The sequence below is a fragment of the Musa acuminata genome, chromosome BXJ1-10 (assembly GCF_036884655.1).
Source record: "Musa acuminata AAA Group cultivar baxijiao chromosome BXJ1-10, Cavendish_Baxijiao_AAA, whole genome shotgun sequence".
NCBI lineage: Eukaryota > Viridiplantae > Streptophyta > Magnoliopsida > Zingiberales > Musaceae > Musa > Musa acuminata.
Window position 1 is genome coordinate 9,665,869 of NC_088336.1, and position 10,048 is coordinate 9,675,916.

At 42.3% G+C, this 10,048-nt stretch overlaps 1 protein-coding gene across 1 annotated transcript; it reads left to right on the forward strand.

Moving 5' to 3' along the window:
* The first annotated feature begins 878 nt into the window (after window positions 1-878).
* LOC135595175 (magnesium transporter MRS2-1-like) lies at window positions 879-6,806 on the forward strand. Its single transcript, XM_065085744.1, has 5 exons — window positions 879-1,500; window positions 3,743-3,871; window positions 3,940-4,272; window positions 4,349-4,396; window positions 6,368-6,806. The coding sequence occupies exons 1-5, from the start codon at window positions 958-960 to the stop codon at window positions 6,596-6,598; spliced, it is 1,284 nt and encodes a 427-aa protein (XP_064941816.1). The 5' UTR covers window positions 879-957; the 3' UTR covers window positions 6,599-6,806.
* Window positions 6,807-10,048: the final 3,242 nt, after the last annotated feature.

Genomic DNA, 10,048 nt, shown 5'->3' on the forward strand with positions numbered 1-10,048 from the left:
GTAAGCATTTGAAAATAATGATCTAATAATGAATATTTCAAAAAATGATAGTGGGAAATTGGTATAGATGGGTTAAGCCAAAAAAAAAAAACACATCTGCTTCTGAGATCAATTGGATGAGTCATTTTGATTTATTGTTGGGCTAAATCGGTAAAAGATGGATAAATTTACCGAAAAGTTAAAAAATATTTCTAAGACGATGGCGACTTTGCGGCTGCGGCGATGTATGCCGCTGTTGGGCCTCTCGCGTCTCGCGTCGCGTGTTAAGCCCCGGAGGACAAAGACGAAATTGTGCACCTCTAGTCAAGGAGGAGGCAGACGAAAACCCACCGACTTTGGAGGGAAAGAATATAATAGGGGGAGACGGGAAACCACGTGGTATGGAGACGGCGGTGCGGGTCCCACCTTCACGATTAGATGCGCACTCAGGTTACCTGAACCCTATCGCGGAGCTCTTGCACGCCGACTCTTCTAAGCGTATAGGGGGACGGCTTGCCACGCGATGTTTTTTCTCTGACGACGCCCAGTCTAATCCTCGCATCTTGATGCGCGCCCTTTCATCCTGTCGTGTCCTCTAGTCATCCGACGTGAACCAGCGGGCCCCCAAACAGCAAAAAGGATGGCGAGAGGCTTTCCCCTCGTGACTTTGCTCGCCGTGGCGAAGGCCGACTCGTTCCTTGCTGACTAAGCAAGACACGACTTCCTTTTCGTTTCGCAACTCGATGCTACGTCCTTCAATCGAGTTACGACTCCTGGAGCGATCTTACAACGCGCCTCGACATCGTCGTACCAAGTCGTGTGCTGTGTTCGTTACAACTGTTCTGGATGCGTCTCCCACTCCATCACGTCAATCCCAATACGTCCTCACGATTAAATTTAACAGACGATAACAAAAGGAACACAAAAGCTCCCGTTCTTCCTCGTCTCGCCAGCCCTCCTCTTCGCCGCTCCCTCCAAATGGCGGAGCTCAGAGAACGGCTCCTCCCACGAAAGCCCTCCGTCGCCGCTGTCCCGCTCCCCTCGACAGCCGCCCGCGAGTCCCCCCCCTGCTGCCGCCCCCTCTTCCAAGGTGTCGACTTTTCCGAGCTCAAGAAGCGGGGGCAGAGCCTCCGCTCGTGGATCCGCGTCGACGCAGCCACGGGCGGATCGCAGGTGATCGAGGTCGATAAGTTCACCATGATGCGGCGCTGCGACCTCCCCGCCCGTGACCTTCGCCTCCTCGACCCCGTATTCATCTACCCCTCCACCATCCTCGGCCGGGAGCGGGCGATCGTCGTCAACCTCGAGAAGATCCGATGCATCATCACCGCCGACGAGGTGCTCCTCTTCAACTCCTTCGACGGCTACGTCCTGCAGTACGTTGTTGAGTTGCAGCGCCGCCTCGCTGCCGGCACGAGAGACGCCCTCGACGGCGGCACGCCATCGCCTGATTACCTGCCGTTCGAGTTTCGAGCCCTCGAGGTCGCGCTCGAGGCCGCCTGCACCTTCCTGGACGCTCAGGTATGGTCTTCTCTGTCCTGCTCTGTTTTGGATTCAGTACTAGGGCTTCTATGAATTGTGTGGTGTTTGATCTCCATAATCTATTGCTTTCAATCTTGTATTTTCATTGCTTCAACATCTATGACTTTGAGACGATATGGAGCTGCCCAAAATTGCTAACCGTGGTTAAGAATAGGTTTTTGAGATCGCTCTACAGTTGATAGACAGGTAGCTTCTGATGTTACTGGATGCAGAATTGATGTCGTATGGGAACGAATTTGTCGGTCTTTGCTAGGGCATTAAATTGGTTTTGATGAGGATTTCTTCATAACCATTCACTTGTAGATCTGGTAGATGATGCATCAAGTAAAGAGTGACATTTATACGATACCAAAAATAATTGCTCATGAGAATATTAAAATGGCACTAAAATGTTGTTATATAAAGTTTCTTCATCTACCATTCACTTGTAGAAGGAAAGTAATTCCAGGGTGTGGTAAATGATAGCATGAAGTAGAGAATGGGTTCAATGCATAACCTAAAAGAAATAGTTATATTGATTCAGTCTGGAGGAGTGTGTTAGATTCTTTGTTCTCACAGCAAGTAATGGAATTGTATGTGCTAGAAAGGAGGAATCTGGTGTTGCACACCTTATTTGATCAATTGACTGATGGACCATCACAGGCTTATACCTACTAACAAATGCTAGATCTCTTGCTTTAGCTAGTGAACTGTGCTATCTTTCTCAAATTTGGTTCAACCACAGAAGTTCAGCATTTGAAACTCGGCAGTGGGTGGTTCCAAAGTTTTTGGGTAAATTCTCCTAGGTAGGAGCTTCCTTCCATTTCTTTCATAGAAAAAGTAATATCATTGATAAAATAAGTCCAAACAAACTATATCTTGTCTTCTTTATCCATTAATTAGAACAAAACTATGTTTTGAGTTGAATGACACTGTCAAAACTATGTTTTATGACAACATTTTAAACAACAAAGTTCTATTATGGAAATGATGAACTCAAAGGTTAAGTGACACCCACTAGTTGCATATCCTTGCTCATCCAACCTGTGTGCTTGTTACTATCTTTATCTTCTCTAAGATGCACAAGGATTGGGAAATTCTGATCAACTAATTAGGATCTTGCTCCTATCAAATCGACACCATTAAACGATACCCTTGGCTTGCATCAATGATTGATGTTACAAAATTGTAATTCTGAAGGCCCTGTGTTTGATTTCAAAAACTAATGTGAAGGGTCCGTTGTTGACATATATCACTAAAACACAAAAGTTCCTTCTGATCCCTGTAACAGTTAGGACGTTCCAACTTACAAACTCCCACCATATCTTGTTGCTCTCCATTTTATTGTTACTAAATCAAGTAGATAATAAATAAGAATAAGAAAAAAGGATAAAAGTGGGGATTCCTTGCAGACTTTTTCCCCATATATGGAAACAGAGGACAACTTTATGAATGCTAGGAGGTTTTTCTCTATATTCTGTTATATCATTTTTCTACATGATTATTGTTCTTTCAAGTGAAAAGTTCTGCTCATGTTGATCATGCTTTCCTAAAAAATGATGACTGTTTAACCTGGTCCTACTATATATGTAGATGAATGAAAACCAATTCTTTTGTTAGAACCGCTTGTTTCTATAGCCTCTATTAGTTATATGACCACATAAATCCATTTGAGGCAATATCTAGCTCATCACTGTACCTGAGTAACTTCACTTTGAAATAGCATCCTTCTAAAACAGAATATACTGATATCCATGACCAATTCTATCTACAGATTCACCCATATTGGAAAATGATGATACATTCAGTTCAAGCATGCTTGTAATTTCATTACCAATTTACTCTAGAGATGGTTTCATTATTCAACTGAACATCAATCACAGATAAAGTACTTATTATTGAAGTTTAGTGCATCTAAACTAGTTGGTATTTGTGCTTTTGATATTCCTCCAGATTATATGAACTAAAATTGTGCATTAACCAGGTACTGTTTTGATGACCTACTTTTCTATTATTATCTTACTGTATGAAAATCTCTTCATCCTAGTCTGGCCACTTACATGATCTGAATTGGTTCTAATTTTCCTTCTCTTTCTTTTGTCCTGCATTTGGTTTTTCTGTTATTGTACATATTTAGTTATCTTTTCCTGTATTTTTTTGGAACTTTACTAATGTCATTAATTGTGGTACTTACATTAAGCAATGAAATTGCATACAAATGAATCATCTACACATTTTTTAGGCTTCGGATCTAGAAATAGAGGCATACCCCTTGTTAGATGAATTAACCTCAAAGATCAGTACTCTTAACTTGGAACGGGTGCGTCGCCTAAAAAGCAGGCTTGTCGCTTTGACTCGGAGAGTTCAAAAGGTATTCCAACAAATTATCAATGTAGTTGTCTTTTCCAGCCCTGCTGCTTATTGACCAACTTGTTGTAGGTTAGAGATGAAATTGAGCAATTGATGGATGATGATGGTGACATGGCCGAAATGTATCTCACAGAGAAGAAAATGCATATGGATTCATCACTTGATGGTGATCAATCTCTACATGGGTCCAGTTCTGCTGGGGATGGAGTATCAGTTTCTTCTCCAGTTTCACCTGTTTCACCACCAGAATCTAGGAAGCTCGAGAAGACCTTAAGCCTTTCGAGGAGCAGATATGAGAGTACAAAATGTTCTGACAGCACTACCGAGAACATAGAGGAGTTGGAAATGTTGTTAGAGGCTTACTTTGTGGTCATTGATAGCACCCTGAATAAGCTGACTTCAGTAAGCACTGTAATTTTTCTATATTTATCATCTCATCATGAGTTTGAGAATCTGAAGAGTTTTGTTTCTTGCACAGCTGAAGGAGTATATTGATGACACAGAGGATTTCATCAACATCCAGCTGGTAATTTCTCCTTTTACCTAATGTTTGTGATCAGAGATAGTAGTTGCTTTTCTCTGTTTGTAAGAAACATTGATAGGTCAATTAATTGTGTTATACCGCTATTTCATAAATTACTGGTATGAGTTTGTTAGTGTTAATGGAACATTAATGCTGATCCAATTTCTCCTTTTACCTAATGTTTGTGATCAGAGATAGTAGTTGCTTTTCTCTGTTTGTAAGAAACATTGATAGGTCAATTAATTGTGTTATACTGCTATTTCATAAATTACTGGTATGAGTTTGTTAGTGTTAATGGAACATTAATGCTGATCCATCACCAACAAAAATATAGAAATGGAAAAGAAGAAAAAGAAATCTTTTTGCAAGCTAATGCCATTATTTTCTATGCTACAGCTTAAAGCGACCTTAATAAAAATTACGTCTATATAGTTGGACTTATACTTTAAGATCCTGCCTTGGAGAAAACTCATCAGTGATATAAATCTAACAATTCTTTTGCCACAAGACTTGCTTATGCAGTAGCAGGAATGATTTAATGCCACACGTATCAGGAATGATTTAATGCAACGCGTATTTTTAATAGCATTGTGCCTTTGCCATTTCATGAAAAATATTAATCTAATCTCTTGTAGATAAACCATTGATAATATGAATCTAATAATCTCTTTGCTGTCAGACCTGCTTTACAGTAATGGAAACGACAATAAATGCATGTATCTCAAAAAATACTGCGCTTTCGGTATTTCATGGAAGAATATCTGTTAATCTAGTAAAGGATGCACGTACAGAGTTTATTTTGGTAGGTAGAACTTTGACTTGCCTGACAAGGATGGAAGCTATGATGACTGTAAGTGCAGCAAAATCTTGATTTTGACTGATGTCAACATCATCAGTATGGGTTTAGGTCCTTCCTATAGAAAGCTAGGTATCCTTATGAATTATGAATTACACTGAGAGCTAACTTCACAAAGTTAATAGCCAAAGGAACATCTAATGCATCAGTGACCAAGTTTATTGTTTGACAACTTCTTTCCCTAATCTGAGAACAAACCAATAGATTTTTCCTGTTTAACCTGCAGCCTAGAATTACATCTTTTTCTCAAGTAGCTTGCATTGATCTGGTTGGCACTTTGGTGGTAATAGGTATTCCTTTCTCCTTCAGTAGGGATTAGTCTGAATAATGTATTTTGGAACATCACACATAAAATTGACTTTTAGCTAGTCATAAGACAACATAAGAAAGATGGTTGTCTAAATTGATTTGCCACAGGAGGACTTACCAGAGGAAGATATAGTTTGTGGATGCTTAAACATTTATCCTGAGTTGTAAGTAGGCAATATTCAGCACTGGATTTGCCTCGAGGAAGGTATTTTCCCAAGTTTTCTTGAAGCCTTTATCATGATACATAAGTGAATTGACATCTAGAGATCCTGCAGTATCCAGCACTTTGGTGAGAACAAAGTTTATTGTCCTTCGTACTGGATACTGCTTGCAATTTCCTAGAGCAGTTATGCTTTTTTGGCACTAATTTTGTAATCTTCCAATGCTAAAATATCCTAATACTGATAGTTAGCTTAGTATATGTTCTTCAGTCATAACATGCTTTGACTTTGTAAATTTGTATGGTAAACTCCATGGAAGTGGTGATGATCCAAACCATCAGGTATAGACAAGTTGTGGAATTGTATCTTCCATGGTGTGAAGTCTTATTAACTGTTCTCAAGTATTTTGGCCTCATAAATTTTAATTGACAAAATAAATAGTTTATCAACTAAGCACTGTTGAAAGCCAGCACACTACTTAGACGGTATCAACTGAAGCATCAGGGATGACAAGATAATAAATAGTTTACATGGGAAGCATCCGTCAGTTTTGTTGCTTAAATGCCCTAGTTACCTTGAATTATTGATTTGGTAAAATTTCTCGGATTTTATTCTTTTGCAGCTGACTTTGATCTCTTTTTCCTTCAGGATAATGTCCGGAATCAATTGATCCAGTTTGAGTTGCTACTAACGACAGCGACGTTTGTTGTTACCATATTCGGGGTTGTTGCAGGAATATTTGGCATGAACTTTGAGATAGCCTTATTTAAAGCCCCATCTGCATTCCAGTGGGTGCTAATGATCACTGGAGTAAGCGGTGTAACCATTTTCTCTTTGTTCCTGTATTATTTCAAGTATAGAAGATTAATGCCCTTATAAGTAGTCAATTGTGGTCGGAGAGTGAAATCTCATCTCAAGCATTATGCTGTGCATTATTACGGTAAAAATTAAGTAATAGGCCATTATTTTATTATCTTTTCCCATTATGTATGAAATTCAGTATTTTTGCGAGAATCAAAGAAATATTTGGAATAATATTAGATCGTAGTGATAGGAAAAATTTATTCGATAGAATTATCTTTTGTCATGACAGTGTTTTTGGCATGGTTTTCAAAATGGGCATGGATGGTTGTGCTTCTTAGTTGGCTTTCGGCAACTATTTACACATATGATTATGACGGGTTGTAGGTTGATATACAATTAACATTCTGTTTTGCTATCATATATATGTTTTTTTATTTATTCTCATTTTGATGATTTTTGTGATCTACATGGTGGGTCAAATCTTGTCAGTAGTTGTTGGTGCAGTTCCTCACGGATGTTACCCGATTTGCTATGGGTGAATCATTGATCCTTTTAATTGTCAGTCTTGAACTTTTAACTCAATAATCAAGATGCGAAGATGGTCACAGTGGAAGCTTTACCGACTGTAGAAAAGAAACTGAAATTCGGTTGATGACTTGGCGATTCTTTTTCCGATCGTTTTCCTATAGTCTCCTGTGCACTTACTGGCGTCATGCTGAAGCCCTAAGATCTAATGTACCACGAGGAGCATGCAAATTGATGAAAACAGATACGAAGAAGAAAATGAAGAGGGGAAACCGTTTTTTGTTTTTTAAGAGAGGCCCCTTTTCATATTACCTAAAGAATATCCTATTTGTCATAATCCTTAAATGATCTTGACAAAGATAAGTAAATCAATAGCTAAAGTTCTCCTCCTCTCTTTCTAAGTTTTAAGATTATTCAAGAAATGTGTGAGACTTATAAGGATTCTCTCCTAAACCCATGAAAAGAAGAAAGCGCTATAAGAGGTGGTTGGTCTTCGCCTATTGAAGGAAGGCCTTTAGTGGACGCTGGTGACCTCGACGGAGTGTCACGAATGGTCGTCGCACACCCGCAACAACTCCGTTCAACGAACCGTTCGTCACTCTCATCTACATGTATAGCTACTTGGCAGCCTGTTTTGCCTTAGTTTTGAGTCATTTTGCTTGTAAAAATGTAAGTTCGAACAAGTTGCAACGCTACAAAGCAACCGCTCACCGAACCGAGCAAAACAGCTCCAAAACAGCCCAAAATAGCTCCATTTTCGTGTGCCATTGGCTGTTTACTGCAGCCCACCTCCGCTCACCAAAACGTCAGTCATCTCAGCCCCTTTGAACCCCCCGGGTGGCACAGGGCTGGATGGGGCTTCGGTATAGTATCGGGCATTGAACAACCTTTCGCAAGTTCGCACATTGCCTTGACAGGAACTTGTTGTCGCACCCGGCACCCGGTGAGCAGCTGTTTGTAGACTCACAGTTATTCGTTCAACCCTCTAAAGTCCTTGTTTTCCCCCTCTCCCTCTTTTCTCTTGTGCACGTAAGGTGCTCGCTGAATTGCTTATAAAGCTTCCCCTTTTCGCGAGACGTCGGGACTTGTCCGTCGCTCGTTCTTTCGAACTAATCAACTTTCTCTTTTTACAGGTCCTTCGGGACCTGCGAGAGGTTGCAAGTGGGCTGATCTTTGCGGAGCAATATCGCAAGGACAAAGCGCGACTTAGGCAATGCAAGCTAAGTTCGCGTCTTTGTCGCAAGGGTGCCTCGCGACTTAGGCAACGCAAGCTAAGTTTGCATCTTGGCCGCAAGGGTGCATCACGCCTTAGGTAATTCCAACTAAGGCCGTGACATTGTGGTATCAGAGCGGGTAAGCACTTCGAGCGAGCAGCGAAGGAACTTCGCAACTTCGCCATGACAAAGCATTGTGGTGAATCAAGCAAGATGGGGCAAGCCGGATCCTTGCCCCAAGCAGCCATAGGTGGGCTGCATGTGCACACTTGCTCTTAGGCTGTTGGAGCCGCTCAAGAGGAGCGCGACAGCGAACATGATGAGCGAGAAGTTGGCTACTCTCCACGAGTGGAGGAGGCGCAATCTGGAGTACCAACTGGGAAAAAGAGTCACAAGGAGAGACTCACAACGACGGAAACCCGCCTGGATGTTCTTGAAGCGAGCGTGGAGGAACTCTACCGTGGCCAACAAAGGCTTGTTGGGGTAGAGAGCTCGCAAGAGGAAGCAGAGTCTAGGATCGACAAGGTCGAGGCCCTAGTCGACCGACTGTCAGATGACACCAAAGACTCCGAGCAACACCTACAGGAAGTTGTGGCAGAACTCACTTCAAGGGTGGCCATGCTCACAAGAGCACTAAATGTGGGAGGAAGCAACACTCGCGTTGCACCACCACAAAATTTGAGGGCACCCGAGTCTCATGGATATGGAGAGGCCAGAGATGCCAAAGAGCTCGAGAACTTTCTGTTCGATATGGAACAATACTTTCGAGCTACGAGGCCCGATTCTGAAGATACCAAAGTTTCTATAGCAACAATGTATCTGAACGGAGATGCGAAACTTTGGTGGCAAACCCGTTGGGAGGAGATCTAACAAGGTCGATGTCAGGTTGACACATGGGAGGACTTGAAGCGGGAGTTGAGAACTCAGTTCCTACCGGAGAACACAGAGTTCGTTGCAAGAAGGAAGTTGAGACAACTCTGCCAGAGTACCACCATTTGAGACTATGTAAAATAATTTTCTGCACTAATGCTGGACATACAGGACATGTCCAAGAAGGACAAGTTGTTCAGCTTCCTCGATGGTTTGAAGTCATGGGCTCAACAGGAACTAAATCGAAGGAATGTCATCGATGTGGTCGGGGCAATTGCTGCTGCAGAAAGGCTCACCGACTTTGTTTCCTCCGAAGACCTAGGGAGAAGGAAACAATCTTCAGGCAATCGCCCTCCAAAACATTCTCGAGGGAAGGAGCTCGGGGGCGAACAAAAGAAGAAGAGTTCCCATAAATGGCCAAACCCAAAAGGCAAGGCCTCTAAACCTGGAGGATGCTTCTTATGTGGAGGACCACACATGGTGAGGGAATGCCCACAAAAATAGGCACTCAATGCTTTGATGGCTTCCGTCCACCCCCCCCCCCCCGACTGGACAAGGGCAAAGCTGTTGCTCTTAGTTCGAGCAGTTCTGAATCCAGCAACGACGACGAGGAGTTGCAAGGACCCCGGATGGGAGCAATGCATTTGTTGAACGCCATGCGGGGTCATGTGGGGGAGAACATGAAGACAAAGCTACAAAAAGCAGGAAGTAGTGAGCTGATGTATGTGGACATCCAGCTAAATGGCCAAACGACCCGTGCAATAGTGGACACGGGCGCTACCCACAACTTCATAGCCGATCGAGAAGTAAAGCGACTTGGGTTGATCTTGGAGAAGAGCCCAAGCCAAATGAAGGCGGTGAACTCGGAGGCCAAGCGAACCTCCGGGTTGGCGAAGGGAGTTCCCATCAAAATCGG

Excerpts from the sequence above, each read along its gene's own strand:
- LOC135595175 (XM_065085744.1), top strand. The coding sequence starts at position 958 with ATGGCGGAGCTCAGAGAACGGCTCCTCCCACGAAAGCCCTCCGTCGCC. Across the intron at positions 1,501-3,742 it reads GCACCTTCCTGGACGCTCAG|GCTTCGGATCTAGAAATAGA; the intron begins GTATGGTCTTCT and ends CACATTTTTTAG. Across the intron at positions 4,397-6,367 it reads ATTTCATCAACATCCAGCTG|GATAATGTCCGGAATCAATT; the intron begins GTAATTTCTCCT and ends TTTTTCCTTCAG.